The 21,174-nt window shown below is 39.5% G+C and overlaps 1 protein-coding gene across 1 annotated transcript in view; it reads left to right on the top strand.

Annotated features, from left to right (window-relative positions):
- Positions 1–21,174, top strand: part of LOC139730098 (cell adhesion molecule DSCAM-like) — a 79,256-nt gene that overhangs the window by 33,204 nt on the left and 24,878 nt on the right. Inside the window, 6 exon segments of the mRNA XM_071641005.1 lie at positions 15,500–15,775; positions 16,530–16,808; positions 17,279–17,398; positions 18,616–18,789; positions 19,430–19,726; positions 20,350–20,481. Coding sequence (XP_071497106.1) covers positions 15,500–15,775; positions 16,530–16,808; positions 17,279–17,398; positions 18,616–18,789; positions 19,430–19,726; positions 20,350–20,481 — 1,278 coding nt within the window.

Genomic DNA, 21,174 nt, shown 5'->3' with positions numbered 1-21,174 from the left:
TTAGCCCCTCTTGAAATACAAGATGCATCTATATCTATGCTATAACACACATTTCCTACAGACACCTGCCCGAGTATGCTCGAGACTAGTCTTAGACGGGTTGATACTTACCTCTATACACCTAAACCATCATGAAATACGCATTGAATACCCTTGAAACTTTAGTTTACTATTCAAACTACGGTTGTTGTTTTTTTTTTTAACGGTGCTTGCTTTGCGATCATCTTTTACTGAACACTCAATCTTGTTCATACTGTTGCATTCATAATCAGTTGCTTTTTTGTACGATGTCATGGATTGATAATTTTTCTTCAGATTTATATTACATTGAAGTCATTATTGCCGTCGTCTGACTCGTATTGTGAAATTCGCTGATAACAATTTTCGTATTTTGTTGTGTCTACCACACATAAATGGCTCACACCCTGTTTCTATAATATAATTTCAAGAATTCCCCCCCCCCCCATACAAACATGTCAGCACTCCTACCAGTCAAGATATCGCCATAATTATTGATGTCACGTACAAATTAGCCGCGCTCACGTAAACGGGTATGGAGAGTGGCACGTGCCCCAAAGGGTGGTGCGAGATGGCTGGCCGCCAGGTCCTGGCCGACACGCGACCGTACGTACCCGCTGTGTGTTCAGCTCCGCGGCCACTTCTGGGAACAATGCGTCGCTATTGATTTTGTGTCCCAAGTTAAGTCACCCCCGCCAGGATCATTACCTTGTAAGCTGTGAATGCTGGTTAAAGCACGTTTTATGCCTTTCCGTCCTAAACACCATTGCCTTTAATTTATTTCTATTATCGTGTTGCTCTCTGTAGGCGACTTCTCAACGACTGGTTCCCTAGCAGTAATGTAAATCTCTCTAGCTCATTTCCTGCAAGTTCAACCGTTTCCATAATGCGTTTTTCTCCTCTAAGTTCTAATCTATCACTTGGTGGGGGGGGGGGGGGGATGTGTTAAAGGGTAACTTCTCACAACGGTCAAGATGACTTTAACGATTAAAATAAAATCTGGAAAGAGAATTCATGACGCGCATTCACAAAATTGGACCTAAGATATGAAAGTTATGTAAGCTTAAAGATAAAATGGAGTTCCTGTTAAGGTGCATTTCACCGAGTGAAACCATGATTCAAAGTATCAGGATATAACTGCTAGTCAGTATGATGCTTAGGGAGCATTATAACTCATGTTTGATTACTAGAACGTCAATTTAGATGAGAACTGCAGTAGTGACTCTCGCAAAATAACGGCTCGTTTAAAACGGAAGGATTTGGTCTCGAGCGCATGATTCACAACGCCCCCTTGCGGTCCCGAGAAGAAAGTCGGTTTTCGGATACTACTGATACTATACTACTTACAGAAGTCTTGAGAGAGCTCTGTGATATACTACTGAAGTGTACTGTACACAAGCGCGACCGCATCCCAGATAGAGGCTACGATCCGCGATCGATCCGTTTATAGCAGAGCAAGCTGTCGACAACTGCGTACATTGTGTGTATAGCCACTGTGTGCGTTTTATGTCCGACGTCCAGTAGTGTACGATCGAACGATACCCCTGTGCGGTGTATGTTGTGTGTACGTATCATGGGGGCATATGGATGGGCCAACCGTATACTGTGCACGTGGGTGGCCATGAGCATGCTATCTAGTACCCATATTGTACACATGCCCCACGCGCTTTCCCCACTCTTTGCCTTCCACCAAAAAGTCGGTACTCTTTGCTAGTCATGCTTCCACCAAAGAGTGGATTCAGTCCACTGAACAATGTAGTCCGTGGCGATATCGTACTGGCTTCCGTTCGCTATGACAATGCCAATCACTGTACTAGTGGATGGTACATGCGTGGCCATGGCAAGCGAGCTGGCTTCGTTCGTTCGCCCCGTTGCAAGCTACTAACGTATTACACGCATTATGTACTTGGGTACTGTTAGTATTCATACGACCAGCTGCGAGCTGCGTGTTAGTGGACTGTTCTGCAGATCTATATAGAGGCGGTCCGAAATGCATGTTCAATTGCCATGTTTTCATGCTATCATAAACAATAAGATTCTCTCGCCATATTATGTGTTGACAAGAACAGATAAAATAACTGAAACAAACAATCAAAGGTAGCCCTCCCATTTTTCTTGTTTTTGTTATTCTGTCGATAAATGAGCTTCCAAGTAAAAAAAAAAGAAAGAGTAAACAATAGTGGGCCTGTACGTTTTGTGAAGGACATGTTTGTTGTTCGTCGGGTGATTTGTTGACAGGCCATGGACCTAATATAGGCCTACTAGTACAAGGACATTCATCGTACACATTTTTGCACACGCATAATACCTTCCCTACAGGATATACCTGTCCTCTACGAATACCGATCCCTTTTTTTTTTCCTTCTTTTTTTTTTGTGCTCTGGAATATGCTACGGAAAAGTGAAATATTGAGATCACAAGTGACAATCATTCTTCCATCATTTCTTTTAAAAACTGCCTGCTTTTCCCTAGCGAAAGTGTTTGCTTTGAGGTATGATTTCCTAACATACACCTCAAGACTGCACATTCACTTCATTTGATTTTTCTGCGTTATTTTCTTCTGCGCATATAGTTTTAGATTTATCGAATCTCCATCTTGTTCTTCTCCCGGCTTGCTTGCGGTGACAATCATGGGATCAAAGCAGTACCCTAAAGCATGCTAAAACTGTCTTTGAGACGCTTTTGAGATGTAGGCCTACAGGTGGCCGTGCATGATTGACACAAAATTTCTCATGATCTCAGGTATTGCTGCTCCTCATCATCTGTATCTATTCAAAGACATTTCTGTCTGAAAAAGGCACATCTGCAAAACAAGACTGAAATGAGGGAAACGATCCTTTTGTTAGTGACGATACATGATCACACAATCAAGTAAAGAAAAAATGCCAAGTAAACCTAAGAAAGAACAACAGCTAGCTCTCATGTATTTATTACTGATGATCATCTACACAGCCAAAGTTGCCATGCAGTCGGTAGATGTTGACGCTTCCGCACGTACCACATGCTGTTCATTTCTAATCTTAATTTTTTTATTTAATTTTTTAGTTGCATAGGCCTGATTGTCAGAGAAAGACATAATCCGAAATCGAAAGGATTTTTGTTTTGCTTTTTTTCTGTTTTTTTTTTTTTTTTACTGATTGTAATTTTCAAATTAGTGGGGCCTATTGAGATACGTTTTGCGATTGTAGGACATGTTTGTTGTTGGTCAGGTGATTTGTCGAGAGAACTGACAACCAAATTTGCTAATCCTGTTTGTGTTATTGTCGTTTTAGGGTTTTCTTGTTTTTGTTTTTTTTTTGATTTGTTTGTCCAGCATGGTAGGGCCTACCTGTGTTCTGTGCGTAGTTACTGCGGCCGGCGTGTAATGGCGACAGGGTCTTGTTCAATTTGCCATGGTTTTTACACTATATCATTTATGATGAAAGAAAAGCAATTCTCTCGCCGTAAGTGCTGACAAGCCAAATCAAAAAATCAATAACAATCTTTGCATCGTTTTTGCCAACTCTGTCCATAGCCTAAATGAGCAGTCCAATAAAAAAAATGCACTAAATATCGTCAACTAAACCTACAGAAGTAAAAACAGCTTGATGATCTACACACGGTCAACGTTGCCATAGTTGACGCTTCAGCCTGTATATGCTGAGCATTTCTTTCTTAATTTCATTCCTTTTCTTCTTCTTTTTTTCTCAGCGTACTTTTACTGATTGTTTTTCAAATTAGTTGGGCCTATATGCGTTTTATGGAAGACGTGTTTAATTGTGTTTTCGTTTTGTTTTGTTTTGTTTTGTCAGGCGATCTGTTGACAATAATATTGATGACCACTAATCCTGTTTTGATTACTATTAATATTATTTTGGGTTTTGTTGTTTGAAATCAAAAATTGTCTGCACTTTTTTTTCCTTTTTTTGGCCGATTATGTCGATAAATCAGCTGTCAAGTAAAAAAAGAAAACAATCGCCGACTAAACCTAACTAAAACATCAACAACAAACCAACAACAACAAAAACAAACCCAGCTCGGTTGTTACTGATGATCGTCTATACACTATACGTTGCCAGAGTTGGTGCAGTACATGACGCTTGGCACGAAGCATTAATTTTATTCAAATTCATGAAATTCTTCCGTCGAGATGTTTTCATTGCAGCTGATTGACAAATTGCCCTACATCGACGTATATCAGTTGCAACGTAGCATTTATGCTTGACATTTTTCCATTTGTCCATTTTTTCTTAGCGTAAATAGCATAGGTCTGAGTGTCAAAGAATTATATGGATTCCGAAAGGTTCGGGTTATTTATTTTGTTGTTGTTGTTTTACAGATTTAGTAGGGCCTATATGCGTTTTGTGCGGAACGCGACAATGTTTTTTGTTTGAGCAGATGATTTGTCGACAGATTGTACAGAAATGCTAATCCTGTTTAGATTATTATTGTTTTCGGGTTTTTGTTTTCGTTTTTGTTTGTTTTTGCTTCATTGCTCCATTCACGTGGTACCTGTGTACTGTGTGCAGTCAAAGAGTGTGTAATGGAACTGTGCTGCAAGATGGTATACATGTAGCGTTCTTCTAGAATAATGTTCAATTGCCATGTTTATATGCTTATCGAAGAAAAACACTTCTTTCGACATATGTGCTGTCAGGTCAAGATTTAAACAAAAAATGAAAGAAATTATTTTTTAAAAAAGTCTTCACAGCCTTTTTTTTTTCTTTTGCTCATTCTGACAATGAATGGGCTGTCTAGTCAAAAAGAAAAAAAATCGCTAACTAACATAATATAGAAAATCCGATTGTTAATGACGATTATCTACATGGTCAACGTTGCCATCAGAGTAGGCATAGGCCTATCATGGATATTGACGCTTGGCATGTAGCATTTTATGCCGGACATTTTTTTTCTTATTTTTTTTTCGTAGCGTAGTATGCGCAGGCCTGATTGACCAAGAAAGACGTATTCCGAAATGTTATGTTTTCTAGCTGTTTTACTGACTGTTTGTTTTTACAATTAGTAGGGCCTAATATGCGTTTTATATGTATAACATGTTTGCTTGTTGTTTGGGCAGGTGATTTGATGGAATTGATTACCACAGTCATGTGCTGGTTCTGTTTGTATTATTTTTTGTTGTTGTTGTTTTTGCTTAGCGGCCAATTTTGTGGAGAGAATTGGCAGAAAAAAATTAATGTGAAGAGGACTGGTTTGTTTGCTTATCAGGTGATTCTGTGAGACAATTTTGTCAACAACAACAACAAAGCAAATCAAAGACCTCTTCCATCTGTGATTGTGCGACCGTCTTTTCCATTTTTTCATGATGACAAATGTCATGACAAGAGCATAATCTTATGCAATCTCTTTCACATAACACAATCCCAATGGAGATCGAGGGGGCTTCGTGTTATAGTAAGCTATAATCAGTAGTGATCGAGGTGGCTTCGTGTTCGACCGGTATAACAAGCAACGGTGGACAGCTCTACACGTATGCCATCAGGTATGTATCACACGTATATATATATATATACATATATATATATATATATATATATATGTATATATATATAAGATATATATATTGCATCCTTTCTTTTTTATTTCTTTCTGGTGCCCCACTCGGGATTAATCGGCTGAATAGGAAAAAAAGGCTCCCCCATGCATTTTTTCCCCTTCAGTTTCTCGTGCCACCAATGCCCCCTCGTTACGGGGTTGTTTCCTTCCTAAAAACATATATAAAAAAATAATATACCCGTGGTCACTGCAGAACCTTGATGATATACATTTTAAAAGAAAAGAGAACTAACTATACCCTATAGGGGGCATGGGGGCAGTTTTCTTTCGTTATAACGAAGTTTCGTTATAACCGAACAAATACAATATTACACGAAAACAAGGAAACCACGCATATAAATTATGATGTTCTGTTTGCTGAATACACTGGAATGCTATGTAAAATGGAATGGGACCTTTTAAATTTCGTTTGAATATTACAATTAAAAGAGAGCATAAAGTTGTTTGTAATGTCCGAAGGTTCGTCGATCGGAAATTAAAATGATCAGGTTCGTCATTCCAAAGGTTTGTAATTTACTAACTGAGAAAGGATCACTATTCCGAAGGTTCGTTGTTGCGAAGGTTTTTTAATCCGAAAATGTAATAAAGTTTGTCATTCCGTGGAAGGTTTGTTAATTAAAAAAAAAAATGACACAGGTTACGTATTTCGAAGGTTCAGTTTTCTTATAAGACGATTATAAGGTTTGCAATTCCTAAGATTTGTTAGTGGACTTACCTTTTCTTTTCTGGATTAACGAAACGTTTTTTGTTTGTTTGTTTGTTTTTGGGGTTTTTTTTTGTTTTGTTGTTGTTTTAGGTTGTTGTTTTTTTAATGTTCCAATTAATGAATGTTTGGAATTCCTATCATTTTCGGACAAACGCACCGTCGTAATAAGAACCATATTTTTATTCTTTTTTCGGAATAACGAATCTTTGGAATAACGCCAAAATGTTCGTGAACAAACACTGTTTCATTTCCGAACTAACGGACATTTAGGTGTATCAGAATCTTTGTGTTTTGTAATAAGGAACCTTACTCAATTTCAGATTATTGTCAGATTGTTTAACAATAATGCAAGTTCTCCTCGAAACTTGTGCGTGACACACGGATCGAAAACGCAGTATTGTGAAGCATTCGCCCACGCAGAGACGCTATAAATGCTTGTTCCGCTACGTATTTTCGGAAGCGATCCGCATTTCGTTATAACAGAGCACATTTCTTTTGTTTTTCTTTGTCAGTGGCGCTCGGAAAAGACTTCGTTATAACGAAAATTTCGCTATAAACGTGTTCGTTATAAGCGAATCTTTTTAACACAGACTTTAATGGCGAACATTTTGGGAACAGAAGTTTTGCTTCGTTATTACCGTGTTCGTTGTAACGGGAGTGCAATGTATTGCAAATAAGCCATAAACATCACATCTCATTATTATTGTCATAAATTATCAGAGGATTGTAATTTCCTGTGCACATATCGTTATGTATGTTTTTTATATTGTTTTTAACAGATTGAACAACGCTCCGTAAAAACATGACATGCTGTCCCTATATAGCACCAGTAAATGAACGTCACTGAAAACACGTCCTGATGAACTTCAAGATGATGTCAAGTCAAGTCGCATCAATGATCATTGATGTACCGCAAAAAATATGAATAACACATTATCCCTTCCCACACATTGTCATAATAGGAAATTAATCATGGTGACGTTATTTTGTTTTTCTTTAATCCAGAACAACAGAGAAAACGTAAACTTTTCACCTTTGTCACGCTGAGTGAAATAGGTCAGCTTCTAATTATTTTCAGCATCCAGAAATGTACGGTATGACATTAATTTTGGTGAATGTATGTTACTAAAATTTGTAGATTCTTTGCAAAATGGTAACATCAAGGCGATGGAAATGTCCGACCACTATACCCTTTATACCATTGGCTAATGTTTCTTTTGTGTCCATGAGTATACGTATGTATCAAAGAGAGGTCAGTCTTTATGCTCCACTGACATTAATTCGCTCCGCGAGAATGTGCTCCACAACATCACCCCAACGACATCTGCTCCGTCGACGACTGAACCACCAACACTTGCTCCGGTGATGTTTCCTTCGAAGACACCACAATGAATTGTCCCGCGCCCCGGCGACATTTTACTCCAAGGATACGGCAATAACATTGATCTACCATTAGTTCCAGTGGAAATGGCTGCATTTCATTTACCCAAATTCTGCTGGCATGTCCTCATGAACGAGATCCGAAGATATTTTATGACATCTGCTGAACTCAGCTCAATATTGAAATTGTTCTTATAACTCACAATCTCATGTTCGCATTATATCTTGCCACATTCAAAAAATATGCAGGAATTGTTTTGCACAAGACATATAGTTGTTTCTTGAAATACTTGAGGGGTGCTGCCGATTATTTATAAGCAATTATTAATTCGTTTAAATGTTTTATTGGTTATTTAGAAGGCCTAGCTAGTATACATATGCTACGATTGTTTTGGTTTATAGGTAATGTTTAGGCACTAATCTTCAACATATATCCGAAGAGTGTTCTTCGTAAAATAGCATTGCGTAAGCTTGTGATTCTAATTCATCGGAGTATCAAGCCTTTGTACTTCATTGTCGGATATCACCTTCGGAATAAACATTCTACATCCGGCACTGGTGGATGTTTCAGAAAATTATTGTCAGACGGGAGGGGAAATCTTAAAAGCAAAAATGAATGTCATTCTTAGTTTGATATGTTTCCCCTTGGGCAGTGGGAGATATTTGATTGTCTGTTAATAAATGATTCACCGTAAAGTCCCAAGGTAACAATGATACATTTCAACTATAATAACATGGTATTATAACCAAAGGTAAACGTATGGATTGCCCTGCTCGCAACTCGGCATTCATGGTCGTGATGGTCTTCCGAGGAATCCAATTTGACATGAATAATAAAATTGATTGAAACTCCATTTAAAATGAAACTCTTATTATACGCACATAATCTACACATAACGAAATCATAATTATACAAAACAGTATTCGAATACCACCCACGAACAGCCCTCTTCATGTAACATAATCATTTACATTACGTCGGGATACCAGATCACATACATTTTCATAACATCCAGTGCAAAACATAATTATTAATTGCTTTCTTATATAGGAATTACACGATGGTGAGGGTGAAGATATCATCCAAGCTAACAGTATTGCATAGATGCCCCACGATAGGCGAACATGCGTTTATTCTGTTCTTGTTTATTTTGACGTTGTTCATTTCTTTTTCTTTTTCTTTATCGAGCAACGAGAGACAGACCTATACTTCCGAAGTAGGAGCCTTAGTATTGACGGAAGGGGGAATTGGCGGGAAACTCATCTCCCTTTTTGACATCGTTAATTTCTTTGCACGGTATCCATTACTTTGGGGGATAAGTACACGTCATGTATAAGGTTCGTCAATCCGGGTCCCCAAATTCCTGTTCCAGATCCATTTGTTGCTCCGAATATGAAGGCGTTAGTTATAATCCGAACATTTTTATTCTGAAAACGAATTAGGTCCTATACGTGGTACGAAATTTATTTCGTTTCAGGATGAACGAACACCCGTGTTCGAATCAAGGAACCATAAAAATAACGAAAGTGTTTCTCTCTCAGAACAACGAACTTGCAGAGTGACGAACAGTAACATGATTTTCCCTTTTTATAATCAAGCACCTCTGAGTCACCGTCAGAAAAGAAAGAATAATGATAGAGAATCTTCCCCCTTTGGAGGGCAGTGGGATATATTTCAGGAAAGATATAAAGAAAATAGAAAAAATGACATTATTTTACGTCAATTGATTGAAAGAAATGTAGAATCAGGTAACGATTGCAATCCTGCCAGTGGTCTTCCCCGGAGTCTTCGACTTGAGCTCGCTTCGAAACATCCTTTTCATTCCCGCAGGCCCCAGACTGTTTATGACCTCAGCAGGAATGCGCCACCGCGCGGATTTGTGGTTTACCCCCCGCCCTCCCCCTCCCCCTCCCCCTCCCCCCCCCCCCTCTTTGCCAAGTCTGTGGCACCTTGCTATCGTGGGATTTTGCTCTTTTCTCTTTTCTCCGCCAACGAAGTGGCCGGAGGCATTGTTTTCGGGGCGTCCGTCCGTCCGTCCGTCCGTCCGTCCCGTTTTGTTTTTGTCAATATCTCAAGAACCGTGAGGTGGTTTTGCATCAAACTTGGTATGAGGGTATATCCTGGGGGATAATACTTTGTTTGGATTTTAGGGTCACGGGGTCAAAGGTCAAAGGTCACAGGTTATTTTGTGAAAAAAGGTTGAAATTTCATGTTTTTCTCCATATCTCGCAAATGGTTCAAGGTATCTTCATGGAACTTAGTATATATATGAACCGATGGGCAGTGATTATCTAGGGAAGTTGGGGATCATGGGTCAAAGGTCAGGGGTCAAAGTTCAAGGTCAACTCCTCAAAATATCACTACTTTTCTTATATTTATGCAATGCCTGGAGGATTTTTTTAACTTGATGTATGCATGTATAACCCAATATATATTCTGCGGGAAGTTTCGTGCCAAAAGGTCAAAGGTCAAGTGAAAGTGCTAAATTGCACTTCTTCCTCCATATCTCAAAAGTAACTCAAGGTATTATCATGAAACTTACATATTTATGCATGTTCTACCTAACAGTGATTCTCTTTGGAACTGTGAGGTCAAAGGTCAAAGGCCAGGTTTAGATAATAATATTTTACCATTTGATACTAAATTTATATTTTTTCTCAATACCTTGAAAATTACTCAATGCATAAACTTATAAAAGGGTCAAAAGTCCAGTAAAAATCATCAGTTCCCCCAAATACCTGCACTCTGACGTTTTAATCATTCATCCAATTGATAGTTCTAGCAAAGTGAACATTCAGCACATTTGTGGCAAACCTGTCATTTTAATATCTTGCCAATTGTGTGAAACTGTCATCACACATGGTCAAGACATTGTACTATAGACCTGCATTATTGCGGAGGCATACACCTGTCGCCGTAGCGACATTTTTTATTTTTATTTTTTTTATATATTTTTTTTTAATGAAGATGTTCGCACGCAGTGTCTTTTCCCCGTACCACTGCGCGTTCTGTTTCAATTCGTTTGGGTTGTAGGTTTTTTTTTTTCCTTGAATTTTCACTATGCCCTATAAACACGTGGAACACGCACCAGCCATACACCACAGGTAGCTCACCGCAATTTTTGCAGCCAAATACTCGACTTTGTCAACACGAAACCCCCTAAAACAATAAAGAGATGATGGAGTACCTTGTATCGATGCATAAACGAAATACCATTGATGGAGAATAAAATATTCTTTAAAAAAAAAATGAAATAGAGTTCAGCCAACATATGAGTTTGTCGTCCCACAAGTTTTACACGTGTTTTTCACAAATTTGATAACACTTATATAGTTAGAACATGCATGTCGCCAATTCTCGAGGATGTCGCACACAATGTTGCAGGCTTCTGTTGTGTCGCACAATATTATTACAGCGACATGCTCATACCCGTGGCTACACTGGCGTCGTAAATAGGTAGTTCATAACTACAATCAAACTGAAGCTTACTAAAGTACTAGTATACCACCCACAAGATCTTGCGATATTCCTCTGAAACTCACAGAACTTGGATTTACTTATGTTACCTCAACCTCGGTATGCGCAGCTTGATTTTCCTCCCTTTGGAGTTGAATGTGGAGGTTTTGTGTTTCTCTGAAGGAAGAAGAGCGTGTTCGAAAAAAAAATAATCCGGTAAGTCCATTTTCCTTGAAAATCAATCGATTAATGATTTACACTGTCAATCTGAATATAATCTGTATGTAAAAATAAAAAATAAAAAAACAAACACGTAACTCGGATTATTTTCAGTCTAAAATCATGTTTTGGGGCCAATAGGCCACTTATCATAGGCCTACTATAATGCACCATCTGCATAATGAAAACACCAACGTAACTTTGAAATACAAAAAAAAAATAAAATAAAATAAATAAATGAATAAATTAGTGCAGGCCGAACTAAAGGCCAAAGAGTGACCTACATATCCTAAGCCCGCCGCACACTATTGGAATACGACTCACGACTATGACTGACCGACTTTGGATTTGAAAAAACAAAACAAAACAAAAAACAACTCGTTTATGCTGAAGCTGCTGTGACTTGTTCAGGATCCAAACTCTGTCAGTCCTATAGTCGTGAGTATGGGATGGGCTTTATTCCATCAAGGAGCTTCAAGCTCTGATTCCATCCTCGACTGTATCATGGAGCTACTGGCACTGTTCTCCACGATTGCGTCATAACGAGGCAGGTTTGTGAAAATGTGCCTTTCCCTCTTCCTCTCTCTCTCTCTCTCTCCCTGCAATCTGATCACTCCATCTCTGGCGTGGTTTCTTCTTCCTCTTTTTTTGTGAGTCTGACCCGACTCAAGGTCAATAAACGTTCGATCTATTTCTGTACCCATGTCAAGACAGGTGGACTGGAACACTCCCTGGTGTCAGTGTGCTTGTGAGTATGTGTGTGTGTGTGTGTGTATGTGAGTGTGTGTGTGTGTGTGTGTGTGTGTGTTGCTGTTCCAAACGTAAACCAGCGCGAGCAGGTATTGCATTCATGCATGCATCTGGTCGGGCTGGGAGCTGGTTGAGGTAATGTCTTCCTTCATGTACAGTACTGAATGAATAGAGAGTTCCCGTCTCCCCGGTAAACCACCTCCCTGGTAAAACGATCGACTGCTGAACAGGGCATGCTAAGGCTGCTTACAAGGTAGATGTCATCTATCTCATAGCAAGTCCGCGTGATAGTCTAGCACTGTGGTGGAGTCTCTAAAATCACGAGAGTTTACCAACATATGAATTCAGACAATATTAAAAATATCTAACTACATTAAAATATCATGTAGGAACTACTGTCTTATTTGGCAGCACAGCAAGTCACTTCTCACCACCGCAGTGTTGTCAAGTTGTGTGCGCGTACAATCTGTATGTATAATCCGTGCTTCGCTGCATAACGAGCCTCGATCTAACCAGGGTGGCCGGTGGTGAGTAAAACGCAGCGCCTAGTAGTATACAAAGTATACTGATGCATATCTGATCGCCTCAAAGTTGCCGCAGCTATACTCGTCTTTTTTTCCCCTCCGGCAGGATTGACCACTGTTTATGGTCTTCGTATTTGTTTTTGTTTCCCTCCTGCAATGGCTGTTCTATGTCAAACCCGTCTTCGTGTACCATACTACTAGTCCTAGTCGTACATCCTCGCCTCATGTACCATAATCTGTGATCACGCATTGTCGGCACTGTACATACCGCTCGCATGCATGCACGCATTACCGCATCGCACAAACAGCTTCAGAGGAGTGTTAGCGCTGCGGCACTGCCCGGATAACTGGCGGTCACAGAACTCTACACAAGTTCTGTGCTGGCGATCCGGTTCTCACGAGTTACACGCAGAATGATCGTTGAGGGAGCTATATAAAGATTCGAACGATTCGAACGAGCCGTTAGTATTTATTGACGTTGTACAGCGTCGATAATATCCGAAACCATTATTGCATGATTACTAAGATATGAGAGCACTTTGGGGCGAGTAAGTCTCACTGTGTTGGTTATATGAAAGGTACTTTAACCTGAAACACAAACTAAGACAAGGCAATCTCAGGGAAACTTTGTAAAGGTACCAAAACTTCATATTATCTTTAAGGTTTTACATGGTTTCACTTTATACACAGAATTTGTAACAACCACTGTTATTTTGCAAATTTGATGAAATGATAACATTATGACCTAACAAGTCTCTCACGACCCATCACGCACGAAACTTCTATAAATTCTCATTGTTAACATGAAATATCTAATCAGAATCATTATTATCAATACAAATGTACTATGTGTCAGTAATATTATGCTGGATGTCCCATTCAAACTTTTGATAGCTTATGACGATCCACACAAAATGTATATGACACAATCCATGTACAAATCATCCATTTGTGTATGATGTATGGATGATATGTATATAGAACTGATTTGCAGTTTCGAATGAGTCAAATCAAATCAAATCAAATCAAATCAAATCAAATCGAATCGAATCGAATCGAATCAAATCAAATCAAATCAAATCAAATCAAATCAAGTTATAAAAGCAACATGTATCAATGTGTATACGCACATAATCTCTTTTGTTATGATTTAACTGGTTGTTGCTAATCTTTGGAACAAAGCATGGTGTTTATGCTGATACATGTGTATCATCATGCATAGTGGAATAGATATAAGCTGATGATAAGCACCACTTTAACTGCTTTGTATACTTCGGATTAGTACGTGGTTGTGCCAATGCCATTATTCAGTGAAAACCCCCTGAAATCTTACAATTTTAGAATGGTTTCATTTCAAGCCCGACTTTTATTAAACTTTGACTATCATTCCGTCTACTGGATTTCAGTCTATTGATTGAAACTAAAATTGTACATGGCATGGCATTGTACGTTTTAATGGAAGTTTTCCAACATCAGACAATGTAATATAAAAGCTGTGGTCACGTTTAGAGCGTGTTGAACGTAGCCACACCTTGTGTGGTCCTGCTAATTAAATTTCATAAAGATTTAACCATGGGTTACAGGGCTGGCTGCATGAATCAATAACGCGAAATGTTTTTGTTTTTATTCTACTTTAAACCTCGCAACCTCGCTTCCGAATTCAAAAGTCAGAGATTTTGTCGTTTGGAGTGACACTCCGCGCTGAAATTCTCATCGAGCGATTATATCATCTGCACAATAAATTTCAATTATCTGGTCGAGAACGCACGGACAAGGTCGAATTAAAGGCGCTGGCAATTCAGTATGCAAATTTTATCATTCTTGTTATGCAAATGAGATCGCTTGTTCACGCACCAGATTATGGCTCGAAATCGATCGCTGCCCATTGATTCACCTTGGGAGTAATTAAGCGCCAAGCTGAACATTAAAATGAAGGGTCATTGTACGATAATCACGGATACTTTAGTTCCCCCACTCGACATCGGTTGCTAGTATAATTGCTGTTGTTTCTATGCGCTATGGGTCTACGCTGTTAGCATCGCTCACGACCCTCCGTATAAGATATGCCACATCAAACAAACTCTGTGTGTATAGCTGAGTTTAAACTCAATACATAGCCATACACTACTAGTGTAAATTCGAAGGGGATTATTTTTATCTGTTATCAATGAATACTGCGAGAATACCTTAAAGTGGTCAATGTCACTAAAAGCTTGAACAACATATCAAAATTGATAATACATCTACAGGAGCATTAAGACTGATAATGTAGCCATTAAACGGCCATCTTTTTTCCCGTTTTGGTGTATCCCGGAGATGAAATTCTCCTGGCTGGTAATTTTCAAGCTGTGCCCATAAATGTATTTGATGAAATTAAACCAGTTTTCATAGGGGTATAGAAATGGAAATGGTAATCCTGTATCCCTTTTTCTGTTTGCCAATTGGTACTTGAATACCAATATTCACTACAGCAATTGACTCAGTTGTAGAGCCAATAATAAATTATTGTACCATCTACTTTGAAGCCTCATTCCCAGATGAAATAAGCGCATTTTACTTTTAATCTACTGAGATATACCCTTATGTATCTTTCTTCATAGTATAAGGGAAAAAAAGACAGAACGGAAAGAACAAAAATTGAATTATAATCATTATTTTGACGGACTGAAAAATATTGATAAATTGAACATCAATGACAATTGCCATTTCTGGTCATTCGTTCCGAAAATCCTTCAACTTGCTGAACAAACCTCGAGATTCTAGAAATCATGTTGTCTCCCAGAGTGAAACATGCCCTTTAGATATTATGCCATTCCTGTAACAGGTCCTGTTACAGGAATGGGGCCCCAATTTTTATTTCTTTCTCTTCTTTTTTTAAAACAACAACAACAGGTCCTCCTATGGTGCGCCCTCTACCGAACATCACGGCCGTGGCCGGAACTAACGTCACAATCCACTGTCACGTGGTTGGCTATCCGATCACCGTCATTACCTGGAAGAAGGGCGAGTCGCCCGCGCCGATCCAAGACATCCGACACAACGTGTACCCCAACGGCACCCTCGTCATTTCCGCCGTGTCCGCCTTTGACGACCCTGGCATGTACACGTGCGAGGCGCGTAACAACATCGGCGGGAAATCCTCCTCCAAGTTTTACCTCCGGATCAAAGGTCAGTTTCATGGGGACCCCACTTCTCTACCGCTCGCCCCTCCCCCATCATAGGGCCTATCATTAATCCTAAAGAAAGCAAGCGGTCATGTAAAGACAAGAATCAAAGTAGAATTTCTGTACGGTTGGCCCCTACTAAGGGGTGTTGGACAGTACATACGAAGAAGAAGAATTATTCACCGATTATATCATTCTCTCATTAATCAATACATTTGTAGTTCCTCACCCTCTGTAAGCAGGCTAGCTAATATTAGATTCAAACAAAGATTACAAACATTCAGAGGCGGGAAAGTGAAAAATCAAAACTCCTCTTTCTAGAGGAGAAATAGCGCTCTTCTCCTACCAGTCAAATAGGAGTGATGCGTTTATTTTCCATCGAGAAATTTTCCATCGAGAAATTATTTTCCATAGAGAAATACCCCCAAAAATGAAAATGAAATTGAAATTGAAATTGAGCTATAAATCAAGCCAATCTGTCACTTCATTGATCTCGGGTGTATTCTGAAAAGATATGACGTGATGATCAGTCCTTTGTAGATTCTACACGTAAGAGGTAACCCATGCCCATGGCAACGTGGTAGGTTCCGTACAAAGCCCATAGCAGCTAGATAATCTCAATGAAAAAGGGGTTAATATTAACATCATGTGATTACTATCCTATGATTACTGTGTTGTACATTGGTCAGCCTGCTCCGGTGATATTGCACGCGCGTGCTCATAAAATCGTATATTGCCCTCCTTCCACGCCCACACAGTGCCACCCGTCATCCAGCCGATTGACCCCCTGACCCTGACCCAGGGGCAGCGAACACAGTTGACCTGCATTGTGGCTCAGGGCGACCTCCCAATTAACTTCCGGTGGCTGAAGGACGGCCAGCCCATCCCCCACGGCATCGGCATCGACTTCGATCTGCGTCAGTTCTCGAGCACGCTGTCGATCTCCGACGCATCGACGGTGCATGACGGCAGGTACACGTGCGAGGCGAACAACACGGCAGCGTCAGTGAATTACACCACGGAACTCACTATACAAGGTACTGAAGTAAACACGAACAAACAAAATAAACTTAACATACAGATGATTATAATCACTCCAAGAACAGGGAGACTGCGTATGCAGGGAGAAAAAAAAGTGAGTTTGATAGAAAGATGGCTCAGAAGTCAAATGCACACATAAATAGAAAGACAAATGATCGATATTATCATATTACACAATAACTACAACAGATAATATGAATAGAGAGTAAGTTGCATTATTATATCATTCTTTTGAAGTTGTACTCTGATAATAAAAGTGATAAAAATACTAATGATATCATTAAAACAACAAAAGAGCAGAAATTGTAATAGTAGCTATTGCTCTCATCCCATTATAAGAACGGATGCTATCATGATCATGAATGGTGATTATTTTCAACACTATTTCATCACTGCATAAATGTCATCAATGTGATGTTCCTACTCACCATCATCATCATCATTCGTACGTGTCTTTATTGTACAGTCCCGCCTCGCTTCACCGTTGCCCCTCGCAACACCGACGTGGTTCTCAACCGCACAGCCGTCCTCATCTGCCTAGCTGACGGTCGCCCGAAACCAGTCGTAGAGTGGCGCAAGGCTCCTGGTAGGTGGCGCTGTTGTATTAAAGGCAATAGGAGGACACATTTCGGACATGTATAACAATAATTCAAGTGTGGGTCCGATTTGCTCGATGTATTTCTTGAGAAAAGGAAAAAAAAAGACATGGGAGGGATTTGGAGAATGACAAAAATAATAGTAAAAAGAAGAAGAATAAGGAGGAGGAGAAGAAGAAGAAGAAGAAGAAGGAGGAGGAGGAGGAGGAGGAGAAGAAGAAGAAGAAGAAGAAGAAGAGGAAGAAGAAGAATTCGAAAAGAATCAGGAGAAGGAGAGGGATGTTATTGCTGCTCAGAACGAGCATAAGTCATAATAGAAACAAAGCAGCAGGAGGAGGAGGAATAGACGAAAGAACCAACAATATTCGGGAACAAAATCTTTAAAGGGATCGCATAGTTCTGGTTGAGACCTAACTTCAGTTTTCTAACATTTTGGGTGAGATAATAAGAAACCTCAAATGAAACATGAAAGAGCATGTAATTCTACAAAGAATCCATACGTTTATTTTATGAAAATTGGCTTTAAAACGACCGAGATACGCAAATAAGAGCAATCCTAAAAGGTGGGACGCTATATTTTACTTTGTTTTTGGATGCCGCAGTCATTCCAAAACCGATTTTCATCACGTATACGTTGAATTCGTGTTAGAATGGTATGCTCTGTACTACTTCATGAGTGGTTTCTTGGTATCTCACAAAAAGTTAAAAGCCTAATCCTCGCTTCCACCAATACTGTACCATTCCTTTAATGTAGCCATTCGGAATGGAAAAGCGTATTAGTTTAAAAAAGACTTGAACAATGATGACAACAGAAAATCGTCATACATAAAAAAAATCACCATTTGGTGGTCTTTTATTCATTCAATTTCGTTTCATTTATTTCTCATTTCCAGTAAAAAAAGGAGCAATTCGAATGAAACTTATACATTGATTATACATAGTTATGTAAGGTCAATACAACATTGTAATAATAGAAAAACTGTTGACGGAAATGCAATCATAAAACTTTCAAGACTGCACAGAAGCAAAATCTGCGGAAAGACGAATGTTTGCTTATTTTTACAATCGGACACTTATTTTTACATTTCGATAGTGTTCACTATCTCAACCCTGTGAACGTGTCGGAGTGCGAATCATTACAATCTATAGCAATGATTAGCAAGCAGTTAATCGAAACGCGTTCTTTTAAAAAAATTTCCTCACGCAGGTACGACGGCTTCCAACTTCGAGCACCTGCCGGACGATCCGCGGTTCGAAAAGCAAGAGAACGGATCGTTGGTTATCCGGCAGGCCCGCGAAGAGGATGCCGGATATTACCTCTGTCACATCAGCAATGGTGTGGGTACAGGTCCGAGTAAGACCGCTCTTCTTACTGTCTTTGGTAAGTATTTGAAAATAACAAGAGTAATAGTTTCCTTTTGTCCTACTTAAGTAGGGTAGCCTGGGAAAGGTAAGCTCTTTATTTCGTAGAAGGTCTTGCCACCATAAATCGAGCTTTGTCAGGTCTGTCATCGTTTGAACAATTAGCAACGGTAACTGTACTAGAAGAGGTCATAACAAGACGAATCTGTTCACTATCTTTAGTGAAAGCTGCACAGCATGAACCAAAGATGATTGCAATGAACTATCAGTGAGTTTCTTAAGCATGGGTACAATTATTTATTCAGAAGGAAATCTTATTCGCAAGATAATGGTGACTATAGATAGCAAATTTACTTTTTTGTCTGTCTTTCCAATAAATCAATAAAACGTGAAAAAAAACCCAACACTGCCACTCTTAATGCTGTCCATTGACTTGGGCATTCAATTATTAAAACTGCGATTTTGTGAGCCCATTTCGATCGCTGATACTCTAGTTCTTATAATCTCTCATGATCAAAGTATTTTGAAAGTGTTTGTTTCTTTCTAGTTTTACGGTCACCTTAGTTGACAACAAAGACAGAATGTCCTTTTTAGTACAATAAGCTGTATGCTGCTATTTGGTATTGAAAATGATGTTGGGTGTCGTCTGCATGTTTCAGTTCCTGCCACATTCGAGCACCAGCAGCAGAACATGACGGTCCAGTTGGAACACCGGGTCGCCCTCGAGTGCGTAGCCAACGGCCACCCGCCCCTTGAGATCCGATGGTCGAAGAACGATATCCCGTTCAACCGGCTCTCCACCGAGCGCTACCAGATCGAGACCGTGAGCGACGGCGACATGGCTCGCTCCATCCTGACCATCTTCGCCTCGGTGCGCGACGACACGGCCACGTACATCTGCCTGGCGCAGAACGACCACGGCGCCGATGAGCACGTGATCCAGCTTTGGGTACAAGGTGAACACAATACCAAGATAAAATGCAAGATGTGGCTGCACAAATTAGGAGTGTCGAGAGTAATGTCCTGTGGACGTTACGCCAGAAAGAGCATAGTACCTGAATTAATATTTTCCTGATAATTACTTTGTTGATGGAAGAACGACTTTTTATTCCTTTTACTAATCTCTACCAGAGTCTTTTCCTATTTTACTGTTATTTTTCTTTATTTAGCTGGTATTCTTACTGCTTTTTCCTTTATTTTCAGGGTTTTCTGCTAGCACTTCTCTATTTACGTCAACTTGTTCTTCTTATTGTTTTCCTTTGCTTCGTCATGACCATGACCATCATCCCCATCACTTTGATCATCATCATCATCATCATCACCGTCATCATCATCATCATCATCATCACCATCACCATCACCATCACTATCACCATCCACCATCACCATCAACATTACCATCTCGATCACCTTCATCATCATCATCATCATCATCATCATCATCATCATCGTCATGATCACCATCACTATCATCATTTTTTCTTTTCTTTTTTTCTTGGTCTTAATGTATGCTGCCTCTCACACCTCTTACCCTGATCCTTTGATATCAATGAGCTACATTGATTTTCCATATCAACAGAAAAACCGGAGCACCCGACGGATTTGCACGTAATGAACAAGACGAGCCGCAGTGTTCTGTTGGCATGGCAACCAGCCTTCGACGGCAACAGCCCCGTGACGGGTTTCACACTCGAATACAAGAACGATTCAGGTATGAGGAAGAGAGTAGTGTGGTGGAATATACGAGTAGAGAGAACATGTCAAGAGGCATTATACTGGAATAGCACAACGACCTGCCACCTAACGGGGCAATATGAAAACTCTTGAAAGGGGCATTCCAGACGATTTTCATAATTTCACATCCTGTAGTACACAAATACAATAGCTCCATGTATAGATTTGTGGCATTTATTATGGGCCTTGGGCAGAGAAATCAGTACTAAAAAAAACCAAAACAAACAAATTACACTGAACAAAGATGATGACATATGAGCCTCACATATTTTAGAAATGTAGCAATGTAATTCCATTACAATACCACGTTCACCTGTGTAGAATTTATGCATGCTTTCTTCTTTTGTTCTGCTTCCTTGAGCCCCAAGTCATGCATTCTTGTAGTAAGGCTGCCTTGTCATCATCCTTGTTCATTGCAATTTGTTATAAATTTTGAAAACACTCCTAATCCTTATCCCAATCACTAAAAATTCTGAAACTCACTACCAAGTATAACCAATTTATAGTTGTTGGTTAATAATATATTTAAAAGTCTGAAAATCATCCGGAGGTCTCCTTTAAACCACGTTCATATCCTGACCTTAAATATAGTGTGAGAGATTTATGCGCATCTGGCTCATTGGCACAGGAATGGTTAATATGTGGAGGGTGGCAATGAACACGAAAAGAA

This window comes from Diadema antillarum, unplaced genomic scaffold (genome assembly GCF_040938485.1).
Source record: "Diadema antillarum isolate AM-2024a unplaced genomic scaffold, OU_Dant_1.0 seq00000291_RagTag, whole genome shotgun sequence".
NCBI classification, from domain to species: domain Eukaryota; kingdom Metazoa; phylum Echinodermata; class Echinoidea; order Diadematoida; family Diadematidae; genus Diadema; species Diadema antillarum.
This window is presented reverse-complemented; position numbering and strand designations above follow the sequence as displayed.